Source organism: Lipophrys pholis (genome assembly GCF_963383615.2).
Source record: "Lipophrys pholis genome assembly, chromosome: 13".
Classification (NCBI taxonomy): domain Eukaryota; kingdom Metazoa; phylum Chordata; class Actinopteri; order Blenniiformes; family Blenniidae; genus Lipophrys; species Lipophrys pholis.
Window position 1 is genome coordinate 8,200,420 of NC_137632.1, and position 24,405 is coordinate 8,224,824.

The 24,405-nt window shown below is 41.2% G+C and overlaps 1 protein-coding gene across 1 annotated transcript in view; it reads left to right on the forward strand.

Moving 5' to 3' along the window:
• Window positions 1-675: 675 nt before the first annotated feature.
• Window positions 676-24,405, forward strand: part of plekhm3 (pleckstrin homology domain containing, family M, member 3) — a 37,306-nt gene continuing 13,576 nt past the window's right edge. The window contains exons 1-6 of the mRNA XM_080479080.1: window positions 676-716; window positions 3,362-4,365; window positions 9,616-10,725; window positions 17,968-18,113; window positions 19,311-19,504; window positions 23,989-24,052. Of these exons, the coding sequence (XP_080335206.1) occupies window positions 3,858-4,365; window positions 9,616-10,725; window positions 17,968-18,113; window positions 19,311-19,504; window positions 23,989-24,052 (2,022 nt within the window). The 5' untranslated portion in view covers window positions 676-716; window positions 3,362-3,857. The remainder of the gene's footprint in view (window positions 717-3,361; window positions 4,366-9,615; window positions 10,726-17,967; window positions 18,114-19,310; window positions 19,505-23,988; window positions 24,053-24,405) is intronic.

The window sequence follows — 24,405 nt, forward strand, 5'->3', positions numbered from 1 at the left end:
ACATCCATCCATCCATGTAAAAGCACTTTGTAACCATGTTTAGAAAAGTGGTATAGAAATAAAGTTATTATTATTATTATTATTATTATTATTATTATTATTATTATTATTATTATTATTCCATCTTCTATATCACTTTACACTGTGCAGGGTCATGGAGCACTGCAACCAATCCCAGCTAACTATGGGCGAGGGCCGTGTTCACCCTGGACAGGTCGCCAGTATATCACAGGGCAAACACAAAGATACAGACAACCACACACACTCACTTTCACACCTAGGGACAATCTAGCGTCAGCAGTTAACCTTGTATGCATGATTTTGGACTCTGGGAGGAAACTGGAATAAATGAAGCAGACCCACATATATGGGGGGAGAACTGCAAACTCCAAACAAATGCAATATGACACAATACAACGTAAAACTAACTTAAATCAAAGCTTATCTTTATAAAACGGTCAGATGGCAGATGGAGGCAGAAGCGTTTGATCTATTTCTTTTCATTTCTTTTCTTTTCTTTTCTTTTCTTTTCTTTTCTTTTCTTTTCTTTTCTTTTCTTTTCTTTTCTAATTTCACTTTGCTTCATCCCATAATTGTGTACCTTGAAGGTGGACTACTGATGGAGGCGGAACCTTCGTGCTGGGCCTTCGGTTGCTGTCGGAGGAGTTTATTACCAGGGACGGACCGTCAGATGACATAATGGTAAACATAGTAAGGTGAGTCTCTGTTTACGTCTGACAGCTTGTGTTTGCCTCCAGTTTCACCCTCACACGGTGGTACCGCAGCTCCGGTGAGACACGATGGCTTTGAGGATAGTCGGTGAGCAGATTATTCTCTTGTTAAAATGACATTGGTCAAGGATGGAGAGAGGCTAACGTTAGCATGTTGCTAACGAGCCCCGGCTCCCTTCACATCAGCTGCTGGCAAACACACAGGCCGCATTCACCCTGCACAATTATTGCACCTCTTAATTTATGTGTCGATGCAGCTGTCTGACAGGCTGACTGTGGCTTCACCTCTGTCATTGTTTAGTGCTTACATTGTTTGTTTATGGATGAAGGAGGTAAACACAAACAACTCAGTCCAGGCTCGGATCCGTTAATTAACAAATCCTCGACTCCAGGAAATCTCATTAAACCTAACTGATAAAAGTATCGGACAATAGCATGAGATATGGAATTTAAAATTTAAGTATTTCTGCAGTTATTTTGTTCTACTATTGCTCATTTCTTAGACACAATATCTGTATTTTCCGTCCTTACTTACAAAAGAAGTGTATTTACTACTCCCTACAATTTTAAAAGAGCTTCCTTATACATACAGAAAAGTATGAGTCTGGTTTAGGCTTTGGAGCCTTGCTATGTGAGCACGTTTTTAATATATTGTGCTTGGCTTTTATCTTTGTAGTCTGGTTTTCCTGCAGGGTCCAAATACATGCATTTGAGGTTTTTTAGTGACACTAAATTGCCCCTAGTTGTGAATGTGAGTGTGTTTTGCCCTGTGATGGACTGGTGATCTGTCTAGGGTGCATCGTGTCCTCGCCCATAGTTCGCTTTGGCTTTAATGTCTCATCACTCTACATTGGGCAAAACTAGATGGATGGATTGTTGTTGTACAGAGTGAATGCCCAGTATTGTTGTCACATTATGGCATGATATTGGCTTTACAATAAAACCGTATTCTCTAAATTCTTTTTTTCTTTGCAGATGTTTGTTAATCTTTTAGACAGAATGGCTCTCTTGCTTGTTGTCGGGTTTTATTTCATGTAGCGTGTTCAGATCGCTGCTTTTCCCTCTGTTATGTGCTCGGACTCAACATCGTGTGAGACAACAGGATTCAGGGGAAAGCTCGATGAGTAACTTGAGACTGATGACGGCGCACAGTCTGCTCAGAGCTGTATCTGCAGGCAGATGATGTCATGGGGAGTTTGGTTAGATGTGCTCATTGCGACGTCAGGCGTTAAAGTAAAAATGATAAATAAACGGGTCACTTCTCGTTATCGATAATACAGTAGAAGTTCTCAGTAGCTGATGCTTTGTTATTCAGTAAGAAATAGCAATGAGAATAAAATGTAATTAAATTAAATGCTGGTAACTTCTCTCCTGAATAGCTTGAACAAACAGCTTGATTTAAAGTAGATTATTATGCCTGTTAAGGCCTAAAAAAACAAAAAAGAAACTACTGGCCTTTTGAAATTAGGGATTGTTATTGATGTTCCGGTCTTATAGCAGCAAACTGATGTGATGTATTGTGTTAACTTTCAGGCTTTTGCTTAATTTATCCAGAACAAGCTTCAAGAGCTGCATGATTTCTCTCATTGCCTATTACAACTGTTTATTAGTTATAATAGTGTTTGTTTTTTTTGCTTTCTGTGTTCGATGGAGAAAACCAAAGACAAACTTTTATACTGTGGCTAATATCGGGTTTTTTTTCCCATATAAATTATGTATAAAAAAAAGAAGGTAGTTCCTATTGATTTATTTTTACTTGTGAGTTCTCAGACTAATTTTTATCTGGCTCAGATAAGTGAACTATATTTACATACTTTTCATACAGTAACTGTTGTGTCTAAGGTGTTGACTTAGATGTGTTGGGGCTAGAAAGCAGTGTGCTCTATCGTCTCAGATGTGTGTGCATAATAAATACTGGAATTAATATTTAAAAAATCTTTGCAGTACCAATGATGAAGTATTCTTTGATATCATCAACAAATGTATTAAATGTAAATGTTTGCTGTATGAAGCACAGAAACTGAATCGTGGTGCCGTAATGGTTGTTCAATAATTCATACGTGAAGAAAAGTAAAAGGCTCAGCTGTGGAGCAGAGGAAAATCAATACGAGTGAGAGAGAGACAGCGCAAATGAACAAGGAAAGAAGTGTGTATAAATTGTAGAGAGGGAGAGAGAGAGAGAGAGAGAGAGAGAGAGAGAGAGAGAGAGAGAGAGAGAGAGGAGTGCACAGGATCAGACGAGACAGGCGGTCTGGCAGATGGATGGGAACCCCACCCAGGCCTGCTTCCTCTCTGTCTACTCTGTCCAGCGATAAGCAACTGAAGGAGGAAGTCAAGCATCATTTCACCAGGACATGTGAGGCAGGAAGATTGTTTGTATTTGCTGATGTGGAATTTTTGATGCTTTGGTCTCAGGGTGATGAAGATGCTGAGGGTCTGTGGTTCGTTTTAAAGCTTAGAGTTGACAAAGTCGCCGTTTGAATTTGTCCAAAGTCCCTGGAAGTGGAGGCGGCTTCATGGTATAAATTAATCATAGTTTTCTGGCTGTCAGTTGTGTTTCTACTCTTTGTCTTTGTGGTGCATGCTTCCTCTTTATAGCTTCCTTTTTAATCTATTTTCTTCTTTTACAGCGAAGTCACAAATGGCCTCCCATCAGATGACCTAACAGCCACCTAACAGGAGAGACGACAAATTACCAAGCCGAAATTTGACTACAGCTTCTAAACAGTTTGACTCAAGCTGAGGCCTTTCTGCCAGAGTGAGTGTTTCTGGCTTCATGACATAGTTTACCACCCAAACTGGATTTTAGTAGCGAGTTTCAGGCTGCTGCCAGGACTGTGAAGCTCTGGCATGAAGCCGATTTTCCTCCACTGACTTTCTGCCGCGGACCGTCGTTAAGGAAGGAGCGGACCTGTCTCGAGCAGAGACTTCAGATCGCAGTTTGGGAAACTTGCAGGATGTGTTTCTCATTTTCATAGCTCGCCAGCATAGGTGAAAACTGTCCGGCTGACAGCATTGTGTTTGTTGGACATGTGGATGCTGCTAACTGGGTTTTTGTGCCATACTTGGGGAAACTAACCAGTTGTAAGTCTTTCAGCTCAGGGAAAGGCTCACCCTGGTACAGCCATGGAGGGTCTGGAGCAACTTGACATGGTGGGTGACATCAGCCCAGCTCTGGAGGCCACAGAGGACTTCATCCATTGCATGGATAGGATACAAGGCCAAGGCCCGAGTCAAGCGCAACCTCCTCGTCAGCCTAAGCAGCTGCAGGAGGTTTCCAGTGCAGCTTTAGGAAAGCTGAGTTCCAGCGGCGTGTGGAGCCTGCTGGCTGGAGAGCAGCCGGAGGTTGGGCCTTTGGGCCTGGCCTGGGCTGACAACTTCAGCGTGTTGGGTCTGGGGATGGGTTTGAGGCACGGCAAGAGAAGTCGAGCGCGCTCCACCAACGACTTGGCGGCTCACAGCAAAGATTGCACCAACAATACCGCAAACTCCTCATCCAACTCTGTCTTCAAGAAAGGACACAACCGGTCCAGATCGGACATCAACTACCGGCCGTCTGCCTACACCGACAACGGGCTGCCTGCAGTGGACTGCAACACACTGAAGAACATGATTCTCAACCACCAGCAAGAAGGTGAGTCCATGTGCTGTGTGTGTGTGTGTGTGTGTGTGTGTGTGTGTGTGTGTGTGTGTGTGTGTGTGTGTGTGTGTGTGTGTGTGTGTGTGTGTGTGTGTGTGTGTGTGTATTGTCACATATGCACATTTTCATTCTATATCTTTTCCTTCTTTTTCATTAAAAATGAAAAGAAATTATACATCAACCAACAGACACATCCAGAAATGTCCAACAGCGATCATAAATCACCATGAACACCAACAATCATACACTGCTGTCAGACTGCATGAAGGTGGGAAGTTGTGCTGACATACACAAAGTTGAGTGCAAAACAATCTGAGCTGATATTTGGGCTCACGAGAAGACCTGTCAAATCTTAAACATTTTGATCTTAACATGTTGGCGTTTTGTCAGTCTTTCAGGTCTTTTATCCCTTTGTCTGTCCCCTAAACCATGTGAAGCAAGAAAAGAATTAATTTAGCATCTACCGTGTTCCTGACATCATTTTGTGCCAATGTCACGAGATAATCAGTGTTTATCACTTGACTGTTAAACCATTTTGGTCATCTGTTATTTTTTTGTCTAATTGGAGTGAACTCACCCTTTAAAAACTAAATTTGCCTAATTGGACATTTGTGTTCTGGAGAGTTGCTTTGACTCATTGATGATCATGTCATGTCCGCTGGCCACCAGCTCAATGAACCTGAAGTATTCCTAATTGCATCTAACAAGCTGGCCCTTACCTGCCAGAGACATACACTCCTCCTCCTCCTCCTCTGATTGACTGTCCACTCACTGAAAACCTTTCTCAGTCTTTTTAGAGGCTTTAAGATGACAGAAGTTCCAGAGCATTCGAGCTGCAGATCGGGGCGTGTGCAGTACTCAGGTTGAAGCATCCTCAGAGAAAGCAATAATGATAGAAGATGATGATAACTCAAAATGACACAGCTGTGCTATGACACAGTATTCAGGCTGAGAGCCCAATACACACACACACACACACACACACACACACACACACACACACACACACACACACACACACACACACACACACACACACACACACACACATGCACTATGCACCATTTGTTTGTGTGTTTTCCCTATCTGAAGGCCTAAGGAGATCCTAAAGGATCCTGAGGGATAATAGCCTGTAATCCTGTCAGCAAATGGACTCAAATGAGGCGAGAGAAGAGGCAACCCAATTACCCGGCCCCTGATACTGGCAGGATTATTTAGTATTAGCATATGTGTGAAAAGACATCGGGCTATTTAGTTTGGCTCGATGTCTACTGAAAGGAGAGAAGTAGGAAAGGGACAGTAATAAGCAGAAGGCACAGTGATTTAGCCCAACCTTGCGATGTCTCTTCATTCACATTTAAAAAAAAAAAAAGTGGCCTTTTTGCCTTTCCATTAGTGACAGCTGGGGATCTTTAGATGGTAAATAGAAAGGATGATGACTGTTTTCCAAACACAATACGCATGCATATGTGGACCCAAACAGGCTTTATATGTTGCTTTTATTGAGATTCACTTATGTCTCCCCACTTTGCCTACTTAACAGTAAAAGCTTCATTGATCAGAAATGATGTCACCGGACTCTGGAGACTCGCTTATGGTTTTGTAGTTGGACCATTCCAGGAGTTGTAAAGACAAGCAATACGTAATAAGTGAGGTAAGAATTCAAAAGGTGTGTCTCAAACTAGGGAAGATGATTTAATGTTAGAGAAGAAATGTTCACTTTAAAATATCTTCATTAAAAAAGATTATAAATCTTTGGATCAGTTTGATGATGATTAGAGTAATTGTCCCTGTTTGAGGTCACTTTCTCAATGCTGTACACTGACTCTCACAAAGTAGTGGTGATGGAGCTCCACTGGGAGCAAACCACGCAGTTGGACAGACATGGGACGGGGATCGAACTACCAAATTTGCTGTCGGAAGACGAATCGGCAGTAACAGCTGGACTCTCGCCTTGTCCTTACTCCTCAGCGTTGTTAGGCCGATCTCAGCTGATGGCGACTGAAGGCAGGGTACGGCTCAGGCAGGTGGCCAGCGTTAACAACATTACTGTGCAGCTGTGGGAAATTTGAAAACAAAATCTAAAATTATTCAGACATAAACCGACAATAAGTGACAAACTTCTGTACTTCCTGTCGTGATCACTACGCCAGATCCTGAAGGCCCAGGTGGACAAACGTGTCCTGCAGGAAACCTTAAACAGAAGTTCATCATGACTTGACAGTAGTGGTTCTTAGTCCCTGAAGTCTCCACGCTATTTTTCAGTGACGATGATGTTGATGACGGATCCTTTCCGTCAGGAAGTCCAGCATGATTTCCTCCACACCCGCTGCTCTTCTGGCTGTTTTTGATTCCTCGTGCTACCTGTGAGCTGAACACCGGCCTTGTTTTATTGATTTTATATATATATATATATATATATATATATATACTCCACATAGCTCTATGACATCAGTGTATTTGACACTTTAGCTCAGCTGTCAGCGCTGTGCGGGTCAGTCTGATGACGAGACTGATGAGTCTGATGAGGTTCAGCTGAAGATTCATCAGTGAGTTGAAGGAAGAAGAAGATGATGCTCTAGATGACCACTGGATGAGACAAATAGTCGGGGATCTTTTCATGTTGCTGTCCGGAGGACTGAGTTAGTTCATTAATAAGGTTCTTCTCATTGAGTAAACAAGAGTCTAGTAAAAAAACCAAAAACATTTTCTCATCACTACAGATAACGGCTCTTCAACCGCAATAAGTAACCAAATCCATTAAAATGAATAAATGTTAATATTGTAATTACAAAGTCATTACTTTCCCTTCTTGTGGCTAAACCATAACGTGTTATTGTAGAATGCGCCTTTGTTTTTGTTTTTTTACAGCACTGGTGTGTGGAATCTAAACCATTTTATCATGCACAGGTTTACATCTGGGTTTACATGCGGCGTTGGAGAGTTTAACTGCACTGAGAGAGAAACATTAATTCTAGCGGAAGGCTCGCGTGTGTGTATATGTCAGGTTATTGCTGCGTGCAATGTCACAACCTACCAGGTAGAGATGAAGGCTAATTGAACCGAGCAGTTTTCCTCACCACAATGCCTAATTCTCATCTCAACCCTCCCAAGCGTGAACACTGCCAATCAGCCCGACTTGATTCCAGCGAAGCACATTTGCATATTCATTTGTTCCTTTTAGTCAAAGGTTTGTTAACATGCACACTCGGAGACCCAGAGCGACACTGTGTCCGCTACTGTTTTGATAAGATTGATGAGGCACTGCACTCGCCACCTTTAACTGGAGGTTTGTTGTTTTTTTTTTTTGTTGTTTTTTTTTTACTTTTCCTGCCCCGAGTGATTTGGCACGTTAAAGAAACGAAATGCTACATCGAGCAATTACACAGTTTTATTGTGCCGGTTTGCAATTAAATCAGTTTGTCAGATTGTTTTGTGGGTTTCATTTTAAATGATTGTTGGTATTGTTAAGTAAACCTGTCTGTTCAGTAACCATTGATTGATGGATTTGCGGGTTAAAATAGTCAGTCTGCATGCCGAGGTGTAAACTGAATTTTAAGCGTTTAGTAAAAACTGGATTTATTTTAGTTCATTTTGTTGCGCGTGACATGTCACGTGGCCAATTCGGTTATTTGAAGTGAAACCGCATATTGAAAGGGAGTGGAGGCCTTTATTGTATACGGCATAGACTTTTTCCAGAAGCTTGTCCAGGTTTAGAGCATTTCACTATTCTCCAGTGCTTTAACGTTTTCTACACAAAACCAAAACATGCTGTTATGTACTTTTAACAATGCTGCTGTTTTAACTCATTTATATTACAGAAGCCAAAACAAGTATGTCAAACACATTTATCATAATATAGTATATTTAAACCACTTCCAAGCATTGCTTCTTTCATTTTATAGCAAGTCTTTGTATTTCATGACAATAGAAAGCACACATAGAAACACATGCGCTATAATGTTTGGATTTATTGCTCTTGTGTGACTTTTTAATGTCCTTTCATCCCAATGAAATATTTGTCTAGTATTTGACCTGTTGTGTCATATGAAAGCTCCTGAATATTAATGGAAATATATATATATATATATATATATATATATATATATATATATATATATATATATTTTTTGCAATCCTTCATGAATCGGGCACATTTTAATACAAATGTTTTACAATGGCCTGATATTTAACATTTCGTTCTTGTCACGTGCCAGTTGATTGTGAAAAAAACTGTATCTTCAGATGTCCTTTAAAGTGCTCTTTGCCAAATAAAATCTGCATTATAATGAAATACTGTATATAAATGTTTTAAAGGGCTGATATTAGTTTATCAACATTTGTAATGTATTTTTTTTAAGAAAGAAACTTCTGTGAGGGTACTGTTTTTTTTTTAAATTATTAATATCATCTTGAATGAATTTATTTAATATTAAGGCAATTTGAGCAAATGCAAACTATCTTGACTCCCACATATCGATCGTTCACCCCTGGCACTGACAAGATTTACATCATTTTGGGGATTTACCATCAAAAAAGTTTTTTTTCCAATTGTTTGAATCTAAAGTGCAAGAGGAAGGGAAATGTGCATGTAGGCCAATGACTAAACCAAAAAATAAAAACTGCAAAAAAAAAAGAACTCACAAAGTGTGTTCAATAACAAATAGGAAAAAGTTGACAGAGAAAAATGAGGCTAAAAAAAACAACTTTCCAATCAGCAGACGAGGAAAGACTGGAGAGAAATGGTGTCCCTCTGGCCTCCAGATTAGGAAAGTAGGACAGGCGACCCGATGGAGTCTTTAACAATACTGTTTCTTCCTGCTGTGGTGACATGAGACATTGCCGAGGCACCTAAAGATGGCTGTCTCTTAGAAAAATACTCACCCTCAGCTCTCAGCCAGACGACCGTGATAAGCTGCTTTGTTTAGGTAACTGGCCAACCTTGATTACATTTCCTGGTTTCCCTATAGCGGTAACAACGAGGAGAAAAGGCTGCAGAAACCTTTAAGTTTTCAAAAAGAAAATGTCTGATGATATTTTTCAAACAGGCTTCTAATATTTATAATTGACCTGTACAAGTGTAATAGAACCAACAAGTTAACACAATATGTTTAAAATAATAAAGCCTCAATTGATGTGTAACTGGTCAAAAAGGTCTTTGTTCAAATACTGTTTTCCCTGATCAAACACGCATTAATCGTCTCATCTTTTCTTTCTTTCCTCTCCTCCTCTTTCACTGTTCAGCTCATAAAAGCAGCAGTAGCAGTGTGGTGAAGCAGGGTGAGATGGAGCAGCGTGAGGGCCCCCGGGGCCGATGGACACCCTGCCATGTTGAGCTGACGCCTTGCGAGCTCCGGCTGTACACTCTGGACAGCAGTGCCAACCGTCAGCTGGGCACCGCCTACTCGCTGTCACACTGCCAGAGCGTCATCTCTCCGGCACCCTGCAGCCAGCCCAGTCAGATCGCCCAGCCTGCCGACCAGCGCACGCTCCAGGCCCTGTTCTTCAACAGCACACGTCTCCAGCTGAGGGCGGCCAGCCAATGGGAAGCCATGGAGTGGAGGCAGCTCATGTGGGAGAAGGTGCAGGCAGCGCGACCCACCAGGCAGGAGAACCGCCAGCATAAGACCGTGGTGGAAAATCAACAGGTTGCCAACTACCCTGCCCCCATGTCGCCCTCCTCATCGCCATCTCCGTCTGGGCTCGACACCAGGCCTGATGGCGGTAGCGACACCCCCACCCCAGCAGAGGCGTCACTGTCCCTTCAGTCCAATTCTGGCATCCTGAGCAGGCCCACCACACTTCCTCTGTTCACCCAGCGCTGCCAGGATGTCCTGAAATCTGGTCTTCTGTACCAGCTGGTGGACCAGAACAACTGGCGAGCCTTCAGGTTTGTCCTCACCAGATCAGCTCTCCAGGCCTTCCCCACAGAAGGCCGTGGGTGTGTGTCGCAGCCTGTCCTCCAGTATTCCCTGGCAACCTGTGTGGCTGTGCAGCACGAGCCTGAGCCGGAGAACGGAGAGCCGGGGACTGACAGAGGGGAGTTTTTCCAGGCTGTTTTCCCCAAAGAGGTGCTCCGACTCCGGGCAGAAGACCAGCTCAAGGCCCAGGAATGGGTGGAGGCTCTGCGGGAGGCGGCTGGAGTTAAGAGGCCTGCACAAGAAGAAGGGAAAGAATCAGGAGAGGGGCCACCTGGTCTCCAAGGGGTGCTGTTGAGATCGAAACCATCCAGGGACAGAAGGCAGAGGGACGCCCAGAGAGCCAAGCGGCAGTCAGTCACCACCAGTTTTCTCAGTATTCTCACCTGTCTGGCCGTGGAAAAGGGGCTCACCGCTCAGAGCTTCAAGTGTGCAGGTGAGTTGCCCTTAAATCACACATACATCCAAACAGCACCTGTGAGACAAAAAACGTCTGTGACAAAACGTCATGTCTCGCTGTCCAGCTGGGCTTAGGACCCCTTTTGTGTGGAGTTTGCATGTTCCTCCTGTGCATGGATGGGTTTTCTCCAGATACTTAAATAGTTTTGGGCCCATACGTGGATCACTAAACAAACAAAAAAAAAGGGTACAGTTGCACGTGGTTCTGCTTATGTTACTTGCTCTTATTACCATTCCTTGCACCTGCATGTATGGAAAAATCGCACCGTTCTGTGACACAAAGAGTTTCCTGCACGTCACATTGGATTATCATAATGAGTGTACAAATAATGGAAACGGTTGAGTCAGATAGTTGTCATCATGCAATAATTGTAAGTATTGGTAGGTGCTTATTCTCGTATGATAGATGTTAAATCGTAAACTATTAAAGCATTATACCGCATGTTGCGTACTCGTTTAAATAATAATGCTCGCACCCTGTTGAACACTTACATGGCTGATCTGTGATGGTTTTGTATATTCCTCAAGGCTCTTTTGTGTTTTTCTCAACCCATATTTTTTTTTCTTTTTCTTTTTTTTTTCAAAGCCACGTTCATCACCACCTCTCCCTTCTTTGTTATTATTATTATTCAAGGTAGTCTTCATACCGGGCACTTGGTTAGCCTCATAAATGGCAGGCGGTGCTTTTACTCTCCCTGGGTGTGAATCATTGGCTTCCTCTCTCTCTCTCTCTCTCTCTCTCTCTCTCTCTCTCTCTCTCTCTCTCTCTCTCTCTCTCTCTCTCTCTCTCTCTCTCTCTCTCCCCCCCCCACACCTCTTTAGAAAGGCTTTGAATAATGACCGCTCACCTCCTTTTTTTTTTTTATTTGTAACAACTGGCTTATTAATGCAGGGCTAATTTGAAAGGCCAGCTGAAACAGGAACAAGGGACAGGGGCCGTCTGGGGCCATCTGATGATAATTGGTAGGCTTAAAGCACCGGAGGAGAGGAAAAATGGATGAATGAATGAATGAGAGTGAATGAAAGAGGCCTGGGGATGCTACAGTGGTCAGCCGCGATCATTGCTGTTTAAAGGACTTCTGGGTTGAGCTGGATGGAAGGAACTGCTGGATACGTCCATTTTCTATGTAGGAAACACCGTTCCTCGCTCAGTCCAGTTATTTCCCCCTTTTTTTTTTCTCTTTTAAGTTCACACTCGAAGCCTTTCCCTCTTTTTGTCTCCCTCTCTCCTGCATCACCCCCTCATTTGCCTTCTTAACCTCCTGCTGTGTTACTTAGTTGAGTACTTTGCGCAACTTATATTCAAAGTCTTTAAAACATTTGGTATAACCTTTTATTTAATTTTATTTTTTTTAATAAAGGCTCCCAAATTAATGAGTTACATTTTTTTCACAATTTTTTCTGGGGAAATTCGTCTGAAACCTTTACTGCCACCAATATTAACAATAGAATTTAGAATCTGATAGTAGACCAGATTTATCTTCTCTTTTTTTATTATTTCATTTTTAATGTCATCATTTTGATGCCCTTTTTTTTCCCTTGGTCGTGTGCCCGCCTGTTTTCTTTTGTTTTATGTCCTTTCAGTTTTGATGGTTCTTAACAAGTGGCATTTACGACACTTTCAGATGTTGGGTTAAAGAGAGAAGACGTTCAGCCCGAATTATAGTAATATGACTGAAACATTTATATACCAAGTATAATTGAGATGATATGATATATTGAAATATTCTAAGTTATATGCTAAACATTTTCTGTTATTTTTTTTGTGTGTATGTCCTTTCGTCAGATTACAAAGATATAGCACAATAAATATCCCCGCCATTTCATTTTACTTAAAGCAGTTTAGGTTTGTTTGAATCGACCATAATAAATCCTCTCATCCAGTTAAACAACACAAACGTAATTTATTGAAAACGCTGATCCTCTGATGTTAACCTGAAACTGAATGGGATTGTTTCTCAAGAAAACAACTACTCTAAAGAAGATCTTTTGATAGTTGCGACTGCAGCGCTTAATGTTCAGTATGCTACTCAGGTTACCGTGTTATCTCTTTGAACTTGTTTCAAGTCTTCCCTTTGCATATATGCATGCTACTTCCATACATACAGAGTAATTAGTTATTTAACATCAAAATGTAAAATTTATTCAACTGATTATATATGAGAATTACTGCATTTTAGATTCCCTTTTGAAGCAAACAGTGTTCGTTTGAAGACTGTGACTCCACACCAAGCTCATAACCCCCCACACACCCACCAAACCACCACAAATACACCGTCTAGAGGGTGTCTTTAGGTTAGGTGACCCCTGTTCTAGCAGTGGAGCACTATCCCAGGCCCCCGATGGGCCACGTGAATCTGCTGGATGGGGTTGGGGGGGTGGGTGGGCGTTTTGGGTGAAGTGGGAATCAGTAGATATTTGGGAAGTGATTAAGTAAGAGGTGGATTCACATCAAAAGATGAACGCACGCACACACGCACGCTTTTTCACTTTCTTGCTCATAGTACTCTCCAATTGTCCACATTATTATTTGAGCGTTTTTTTGCTGGTATGAATGAGGCACATCAAAGCTCAGGCTTCTTTCGTCTTTCGTTTTAATTCACATATGCACATCACACACACACACACACACACACACACACACACACACACACACACACACACACACACACACACACACACACACACACACACACCCCAGTGTCCTGTCAGAGGTGTGGTGGTTTGAACCAGTGGCGGGCAGATGAAAGCATGATCCCCTTTTTGCCCTGATGCCCCCCCCCCCCCCCCACACACACACACACACACCTCTCTCTCTCTCTCTCTCTCTCTCTCTCTCTCTCTCTCTCTCTCGCTCAGGTCAAAGTGACCCTCTCTCACTACAGAGAGCCGCGGTACAATCGGTGGACCTTTGAGCTATGTTTGAATTCCCATTCATCTTTCACTCTGTCCCGCTCTCTCTTCATCCCAGAAAGACACATAAAAGATCAGAGCCCGGTGGAAAACACTGTTGTCACTGTGTGCTGATAATGGAGGAAGAAAGGTGCAGCTGAAACTGTTAGTAGATTCTCCAAGAAATTAAAAATGTCGCATCAAAAACACTGAAGAATAGCTGAGGCAACAATCCCTCATAAATTGTCCTTAATCTCACTATTTGGGACAAGCACAACATCATATTACACACACAATCGGTATGTATCTTTATGAGTAAACTGGCAGAACCCCCCCCCCCAAAAAAAAACCAATATCACCGTATTTATTGGTATGTGTAGTATACACAGTATTTAGCTTCACTGGTAAAGCAAGTAAACACTCTATTTTGCTGTTTTTGCACATGAGCCGAGTGAGATTTTCTGTTTCGAGGTTTTTCTGCTGTTCATTGAGGTTTTGTTGTGAATATGGTCAGAATTGCATTGTACACTTGGCGCCGTTTCACCTCCTTTACTTCTCCCACAGTGCCCCTTGCACTTCCTCCTGAGACTTCCCGGCTAACGGGGCACATGATACGGTGCCTCCGCTGTGGTGGAAGCACTTTTCTGGGTCTGTGTGGGTGTGTTCTCTTCTTGCACTCATGATATAGAATTTGAGGTTAAGGTTAAAGGTTGTTATTCAGTTTGCAGGCTATGTATGTATGAGTCTTTGTTCCTCTGGCCCCGACAGCAGCAGACCAAATTTGAGGCCACAAGTTGGCCAGAAAGCTGGTCTGGTGGTCAGCAGTTTCCTCGAAGTGACACAGTGTTCCCCAGACTGTTGACCATCCCTTCAGCCTTCTGGCCTCCAACCAGTGCACTGTGGTTTCTTTAAAGAGCATCCACCCCAACAACAGCATGAGATCATTGCTAAAATTAACCTACCTAGATCTCAGTTGCACACATGCGTTCGATCATGGCCCGTTCAGTTAGATAAGACTTTGTTCGGATTTGTTGTTTTCTTCCCCCATCGAGTGAATGTCAGGAGAAATAACAAATGGTGTGTAGAATGAATGGAAATTATACATTTCTGTTGAGTACAAGGACCTTCAATACAGTGGTTTTTTTTTAGGGATCTGGTGGAAATGTCAGTGATCGTAGGAGTCAGACGGTGCTCAGGAGCAGCAGATCACATCTGGAAGTGATTTGACTTTTGTTGTGATCAGAATTCTGTGCAGAGAAAAAGGAACTTAAAAGGAGCTGCACAGCTTCTTTAGATTTTAGATTAATGATATGGGAACTAAGAAAAGGGTCATATAACTGGCGTGTGTGGCTGCATGCTGACAGCCAGTGATGTATGATACCACAAACTGTCTTATTTCAATATGATTACAAAGTAAAAGGTGACTGGTGCCTTTTTTTCGACAGTCTCGACTCGCTTTACATGTCCACTTTCATCCACCCATTCTTGCACACAATTATTCACACACCAATAGAGATGGCAGCCAATCACTTACTCCTCAGTTTCTTGGGGGTTTGTGGTTTGCCCAAAGACATCAATAGTGATTCATTGTCCAACAGCTTCACGTGTTTGGAGATTGCCGTTATAAAGCTGAATTTTGTGAAGTATATCATTACAATCAAAAGTAAGTCACAGACTATAATTTCTAGTCTTATTTTTCTGATTTCACAAAAAAAAAAAGGGTGATCATCATGATGATCATTCTCATATTACCAATGAAAACTCTTTAACTATGAGTCTTTGGAAACTGACTTCTGGGGCACGTTATGGGGACTGGGCTGGCTGTAGCCCATCGGCCAGTTCCCATAGTTGATATTATTTGGACAAGCTAAAGAAGAATTACTTCCTGACATAAGCTCTTCCTGTAATAAGAGTAATGATAATTTGCTTCTGGTATATATTTGTTAATATATAGAGAGTGAATCATTGATCTTTTGACACAAAGCTATCCAAAGCACTGTCACTTCACCTCACAGCACCAATGTTTGCTGTAACGAACCTGCGGAGGTTCCATGTTCTCCCTGTGCCTGCCTGAGTTTTCTTTGGGTACTCTAGGTTGGCTTCATTTGTGAGTGTCAGTTTTTCTTTTGTGTTTGTCAGAAATAAAAGGAATTTGTCTTCTTAGCACTGATTAGACCATTGTCTGTCTCTTTCAGACGTCAGATAGTCGATCGACTCTTCTCTGTATTGTCTGCCATCATCTGTTCCTGTTTGATCTCCCTTCTTCTCTTTCAAGCACTCTTATTCTCTCTCATCTCTCGATAGCCTTTTACCCGTGTCTTCCCTCTGTGTGTTCTTTTTTTAGAATGTGTTTGTAGTGAAGAGACACAGCTGACCAACACGCTGACACTTGTCCCTCTTCCTCTGTCTTTTCCTTTTTTTCCTCTCTCTCTCTCTTGTTAGCAGGTTTTCCTAAAGACCTGATGACAATCTTCTTTTTCTTTTCTTCTCCTGCCTCTCCTCATTCACTGTTTCCCCCCTGGCCTCATGTACTCTCTGATAGTGTGGATAAGGAACACCTGTTGTCGAACTGCAGCGCCGTGTGCGATCTCGGAGCAGGTCCGGGTGTTTGGGTGAAGAATGACCTTTGAAGAGTCAGGAAGACAAAGCGACGTGAGGAAGCCATCAGGCTGAATAGAGCAGATCTGTTTTGAGTCTACAAAGCTCTGCCCTATTGAAGTCTGCAGTGTTGTGACTACCAGAGATACCAAGACTCTGTCATCTAGGGATTACATAAAATGGATTAGGCAGGTAGATTTTGACGAACGAGTATAAAATATGCTCTAAGCGTGAAATATTACACACAATGTTTGATAAAGTTCTACAAAATGTTACATGTGAGGTTTTTATAGGGACATTAATGTAAGATTTCTTTTCCCAAAGCAAAAGATGCATCATTGTACTACCATGTACTGGATTGGAACTTTTATGAGTAGACTCTTAATAGGATGTGTCATTTCAGCTTTCAGTACAAACACACTTGTGAAGAACTTGAAGAATTTAATACAGAGCCAGAAAATAAATCGTATATGAACTATAATACCGAGACAAAATTCAAGCATTCTTTGTGTACATAGACTGAGATACAGTGTCACAGTTCTACATGCACACATATGGTTTAGATTTGTTTTGCGCTGCAGCCCCAACCAGTAATAAGATGGTGAAACTTGATGATAATATAGCTCCTCCTCAAACATTTGTTCCTCTTCTACACCTGCTTCATTCACAGTTTAGAGCTGGAGAGCTGCGGGCGACCTAAAACAACACAATAACACAGAAAATTCTCTCACATGACAGTCATGTCGTAACCCAATTAGTGTGTCGCTGAGGGAGGTGATGGAGGTAGAACATGCAAACTCCACATTTAAAGGTCTTGTGTTAACCATATTCAAACCCTGTTCCTTGTTACTGAGGTCACTGTGTCACTGCATCATATTGCATACCTTTACTTTGCATCCGTGTGAAGAATAATTCCACTGACAGTGTATTTTCTCAATTTGACCACAGTGGTCCTCTTATAAAGTCTGTGATTTTGCAGCCACGTCTCTGCAGGCAGGTATTTTAAAAGCTGTAGTGCCTGAAACAAAAAGTTCTGTAACCTTTAGTTTTCCGTCTCGGTCCAAGATGACCACTAAGAGAGGTCTTTTATTCCGCCACACTGCGCTGCCCAATTTGCATAGAAACACTGATGTTTCAGTGTGCTGCTGAGTTCTTGGTTGGCTTGGAGCTCACTGCTGGTATTTTCTTCTCTTGGTTGTTCCTGGCTTGGGTTTAATGTGCCACGTGTGTGTTTCAAATTCAGCCTCTAAATCCGAAAAGAAAAACAAAAGTGAGCAGAAGTGCGATTTTGAATTTACTCCTACATGTCAAAGTTTTATTGTTCAGCGGGTGGAGTGAACCACACTCAGAGTTCCCTTCAAACTGTGTTCTCTAGTTTCTGCAGGTCCGCTTGGACAGATCAGTGAGGTATTTAGTGAGGTAATAAACCAACACATATTAACACTAGGCTTTTTGCAACCTTTGTTTTCTCCCGTGGTTCCTTCACCTTGTTCACACCCAGGCTGACTTGTGCAACACTTGTGGTCTAAATAGACAGGGATGGCCCTGAAATGGATCTGGAGATATGAATCTCTTTACCGAAGCTGTTGTTTGATAATAAAAGTCTGCAATAACTCAGCATTGATAAGATTGATATGTGGGATTCAGTTTGTAGAATTCCTTCCCTCTTTAACACATATATGCAGCGTAATTTTGCAACACCAAATCAATCCACTTCCTTAATCTCCAGGTTGTCAGCGTCCAGTTGGTCTTTCCAGAGGAAAGGCGAAGGTCTGTTACTACAGCGGCTGGTACTACTGCCAGAGCTGCCACCAGGACAACTCTTTCCTCATCCCAGCACGCCTGCTGCACAACTGGGACACCAGCAAGCACAAGGTGTGAACTCACACTCAGAAATATGCTGCATGTTGGTTTTTTTTAACTCAACACATCTCCTCTGATTGCTTATGAATATGTTATAAAACTTTACCCTGACGTCCTCTCGAGATGCTTAACATGTTAGTGATGGAATATAGAAAAGATAGTGAAGCAGCATTTTTGTTATAAAGCTCACATGGCTTAGAACAAACTGCCAGCTCATGTAAAAGAAGCATCTTTCTGAGCGAGTCGACCAAACCAAGATGTAGTTTCATGCCTTTGCTTTCACTCAGCCTACTGGTTTTCATAACATCTTCTACTTGATTTCATTTCCCTATGTTTTAATAACTTCAAAAATACTTTTGTAATTATTTTTATTTATTCCCAATGCTTTCTTCTGTCTTAATCTTAAGTTGTATGATTAGTGTTTTGTTTTTTTCAAATATCACCTTCTATTTATGTTATTATCATTTAGTCCCATTCCAATCACTTTTGCCATCACTTATTTTTGTGTTTATTGTTTTTTTGTGAAGCCGTTTTTGCAGCACTTTGTGTAAGAGGGGCATTATTATTGTTTCCAATTTCTTAGAGATGATTGTGTCATTAAAAGTAATATTGAAAATAATGTAATGAATCTGAAAAAGAAGATGTGAAAACAGCAATTATGCCATCAGGTCAAAAGTCCTGAATTGCCACACGTCAACAAATACTATTATTACTTTTGGATCCCAACAGCTGCTAACAGCTTTTTTTTTTAAATTATGAATAACTTAAAAAAAATTAACATTCAACCAATAATAAGAATGAGACTCTCGCATACCACCACTGTGGTGTGAAACACACAAGTTTCACCCACAAGAGTTGGGAGCTGTGCTTCACTTCCAGTTTTGTGTTTCGTTTCCAATCTGCTTTCATCACTGTGAGAGTCAAATAGACTGAACCTCTGAAATAGAAAAACCAAGTTGCACCCTCTTTTTAATTGATTTATACATGAAAAGCAAAGGAAGCCATCTTTCCAGAAAAGATGAATTTCTGTTGATTGAGAGATTGTAGAGGAAATTGATTGGAAGTTTATTTCCAAACTAAATATGAAGCCACAGCAAAAAGACAAATCTTAGATTAACGTGGCACTCTTTAGTATTAATTTCATAATGTCTTAAAGTCTCATGTGTTTGCCGCACTGGTGTTGATGTGAACTCTGTTGTGCTCCTTCAGGTGTCGAAACAGGCCAAGGAGTTCCTGGAGTTTGTGTATGAGGAGCCTCTGTTGGACATCCAGCAGCTCAACCCCTGTCTGTACGAACACTGTGAGTCTCTGAGCACCGTGCTGCGCCTCCGCCAGCAGCTGCAGTCACTGCGGGCCTACCTGTTCAGCTGTCGAGCGACTGTAGCTGAGGACCTCAGGCGAAGGTACGCGTGCCAGCTCTCTGGCTTGCTGTGGCAACTTTCTTCTCGTAGCACATGAAGACTTTTCAAGTCCAATACAAGTCAAATGGCCACAAACTTACAAGAAACTAGATTTAAATATTGGTGCGCTTCCATTCAGCATAAACGATGAGGTTATGATTAAAAGTGTCAGGATTAAAACAGTGATTGTTTTATATACAGAGCAGAAAGGTTGTAGTGTGGAGATACCTGACATTGATCCAGCAGTTGCAGTGTGAACATGTTTAATCACCAAGAAGAGCAGAGTCAGCCGGCCCATCCGTCTTTCAAGGGCTGTGGGGGGGTGTCAGACACTGATCAGGAGCAGCAGTAAATGTTGACTTGGCTCAATGCGACGAAAAAACGTTAAGTTTGTACGACCACTTTCAGTAGAAACACCACCGAGTAGATTGTGTTGAAAATCTGAAAAAAGTAGTTCGTAACGGGTGCTTATCAGGTTAGTGTTTTACAGGTTTCACAGATTTATGTGCAGATCAGTTGTAACATTCCAATCAAATATTGTGAGGAAAAGATTTAAATGGCAACGAAAGGTTCCTCTTTTCAGGTATTCATAAATTAAACACATTTTTTTTGGTTATTTTCTTCACTTCTGACTTGACTTGTTGGGTTACTGCTATATTTAATGCTAAATTATGGTTTCATAAACACATTAATTTTACATGGTTAACATGAGTAGTTGGTGTCATCAGGCTCACACTGACTGATGCACTTAAATATTTGTTTTATTACTGACGAGTACCATCTCTGTATATGCTGTGTGTGTTTGTGTCTGAGTTCATATATGTATATATTGCCATAACTTTTATCTGTATGTGTGTCTGTGTGTGAGAATATACATTGAAGATGTGTGTGTGTGTGTGTGTACATGCTCATGCGTGATGGTCGGAGGGAGACGGCTGTTTATCTGAGTGGGGGTCCCACACTGAAAGCCCTGTCTGTGCTCTGATGGATGCTTCCTGACCTGGTCCAGGTCGTTAACACACTCCGATCCCACAGAGCAATTCTGGAGAGAAGTCAGGAGACAAAGTTAAAATTCAGTCATAATATTTCAGTATAAGAACTACAACAACATTTTATTTATCTGTTGTGTCGAGAGCAATCTCACAGAAAGTAATCAAATGTTGGATTATTAGATATTTCAAGACACCACAAGTCACTGCTGTGTTATTTCTAATTGTTGACGATTTATTTAGCGTTAACTAAATATTTTATATTTTATAATTTTAATGTTAGATTAATGTTCTGTTCAAATTGTCTCTGTTTGCTCAGAAGAGGGCTTACGGAACGTCCCTGCAGGATGGATCCATTAAATTGATCGATTTCAATCTGAACACTTTGCTAATGATGCAGTCCGTTTCAGGCTTTTTAAAACAACAGATCAGGATCCTGAACGACTGATCCTCCCATCAGACTAAGATAAAGGTGTGTGAGTTGCACTTTGCTGCAAAGCGGTGCAGCATCGCTGCTGTGTTTACTTCTGTCCCATTAGCCAGTGCCGGTCAGTGCCCCGACAATTCCAAACACTGCAGGATTGATGATCGCCGTGGCGCTAAAACCTCCTCGTAGTCATCAGTCTGCCTCAGGGGGGATCTGAAGAGAGACGTGTGTTGCATGCCTGCAGGGAGTTCTGGTCACACAATCACAGGAGGCAGTGAAGTCTGCAGGTTAGAGAGCGCTGTGTTTGTTGCCCTGTGGAGCAGCTGTCAGACATTATCAGAGGGATCAGCTTGGGATAGCAACAGAACCTGTCACCTGATAGCGTGTGCAGAATAAAGGGCATTGTTTTATTGTTGGTGAGGGTGAGACTTGATAAGGTGTCATTAAAATATCAGGTGTTTGTGCATGTGACAACAAAAACACCTGACGAGCTTCATCTTCTGGGAAAGCTTTACTTTTAATACATTAGATAATGAGTAGTTGCTTAAAACTCCTTCAAAAATGCCCTCTTGCATAATTAATCTACATTAGAATGTATGATTCATGATGTCATAGTTGTATTATTGTAGCGTTGTTGTGACATATTGGCTGAACTGCCAGCAGGTTCTCTAATAACTGATTCACTCATTTGGCTGCTCCTCCAGTAAACAGGAGATTTGTGAAATAGTAAACTTTATAACTACAGTTTTGGGTAGTGATGATATTAACAGTTGGTTCACAAGCAGGTTAGTTTTGTTCAGTGACCATCATGTAGTCAGGCATTTGTTTCTGGTTGAGAAATAATTTTTGGTTTCATTTTTATTGAGGCGTCTTGGATTCACTTGCAGGAGAAAAATATCTTTTTATATATATATATATATATATATATATATATATACATGTTTTTATTCTTTTTTATTATTAGCAAAAATGATCAAAAATTGTACCAGAAGCTCTCACTTTGTTTAAGTAGTAGTTTCTCATCTTATACAGAATGCCCTTCAGTGATGCCTATTGCTTTAGAATGCAGATTATTTGAAGCCAATTGCAGTTAAATTAGCAAAAGATTCTTTTGACATAATCTTTATAAGTAAAATGATAATCCTGATGTTTTTTTACTTTAAAATAAGAATAGTAAGAATCAAACAAAGTGTTAGTAATATTCATGTTTTTTTGCTTTTTTGTCATTAATTAAATTCTTCCTATATGATAGATTTTGGATTGTTGAAGAAGTCAAGCAGTAATGATTGTAGTGGTGGTGGTAGTTGTCAGAAGAAGCAGAAATACACAACTTCTACTCAACTTTAAGTTCTTGCCTTTAAAAATGAGTGGAGGAAAAAAATGGATTTGGAAATGTAGAATTATTTTTTTTGCTGATATTTGTTTGTAAACAGGCAGTAAAACCTGCAAATAAACACTGACATAAAGTACGAGTACCTGAACAATCCCTTCAGTATAGTAACAAGTAAAGTACAAACATGTTATTACTTGGCACAGTCGTAAACCAAATAACAATTAAGACAACAACTTTACAAACAGCAGCACCTCTGTGATTCTTTGTCTGGCTTTAGTGTGACAAACGTATATATTTTTGCTGACACGCTTCTATTATTTCCAACCACACACGCAAGTGCACACACACTTGCAGGACGTCTACACACTTACTCAGGTGTAACGCTCCTTCAGCACATGATCATAATCTCTTGAGTGATAAGAGGATTTTCTTTTATGAAAAGTACATCTGGAGTGGAAACAGGCCTGCAGGACAATCAAGAAAAAGCTACAATAAAAGACTATCAGGTGTGGTGCAAATACTGCGTGCCCTTGACGTGTGCCTGTATTTGCATACGCGTATGAATTTGTGTCTGCTCTTTGTAATCTAATCTCAAAAAGTTTTTTTTTTTTTTCTTTTCCCTCCCTCAAGTGCTTTTATCAAGATCAGCACACACTTTAAGGGTGGTTTCATCTCGGACAGAAACGTGCGCGTGTGCGTGCATGTGTCTTATGAATGCTGAAGTGGTAACCATTGGTAACGTACCAAACAGAGTGGGATATCAGTGTTTCCTATCACCATGAGGTGTCTGGCTCACACATACACACACATCTTGTGTTGTAGTGACACTCATCGCAGCTTTAGACAGGACTTAACATGGTGCCATCCATGGTAGTGGTCTGAGGGGAGGCCTCAGCAAACACGCACACACACACACACACACACACACACACACACACACACACACACCACACACACACACACACACACACACACACACACACACACACACACACACACACACACACACACACACACACACACACACACACACACACACCACGTCACTTTAGGTCCCGTTGTAACCATCAAAACTGAAAACTAACCAATAAACCAGGTTAAGCATTAAAATTTGACCTGATCTCCTCCTATATTTTTGCCTCTTTATCTCATATTGTTAAATTGAATTGAACATGTGCCTCAAAGTTTATTTCCTGACTTTCATTTGGCACAATGAATCAAGAAGCTGGTTAAACATCAAATGTGAAAACAATAGATTATGTAAGGGTTGTTTCCTTGGTCTCATGCTGCATCATTCATTTACAATATTTAAAGACCTGCACACAGTATGTCAGGTGCCATCTTGACCTTCAACTTGGATTCAGTTTGTGTTCACAGTTTTTGTGTAATCCAAAATTAACAAAGACAAGTAATCGCTGTGCTTACATAGGTAATGACATGTCGGAGCAGCGCAGCAGTGGCCATCTCTGTTCCCTTAACCCGTGTTTAATTTGGTCAAAATGGAAGATTTTGTAATGATACAAACATTTACCTGCACCAGTTAAATACAGAGTTATACACAAGTGACTGCTGACAATAACTTAAACGAAAAGCGTTGTATTTCACTACTAAATGTGCTGAATAAACTTTTTTTTTTTTTTAATATTCATTGTATATTCCGTGTATTACACGGTGTTGTTTTGTTTTTTGGGGAGTTTTCTTTAAATGATGTGACTTTTTACTGTATGTCTTCTGACAGGATCTTTCCCAGGGAATACCTGCTACAGCACATCCACCTGTACTCCCTGGCAGACCTGCAGCAGGTACCGACTGAACACACAATCTCACCTCCATGAATACATCAACTACAGTTTTTAGAGCTTTTGTTTAGAGGTTTGACTGAGCTACTCCCTTTTTTTTCATGAATATATGTTTTTAGAGCATTTAAGTTCAGTTTTCCACAAAGTGTGTGAGGATAAGCGCCTCCACCTGTTGCATGAGAAGGAAAGAATTATCATGGGAGAAAGCATCCCCCTGGTCTTTCGTGCTACCAAAACCCCAGAGCTCAGAGGCTGAAGCTGACTGCTCACTGAAACACTGGTTTGGATAAGATGTAACAAACCGCATCGGATTTATTTACATTATAAGATTTAGACTTTGTGAAACTTCCGTGTAT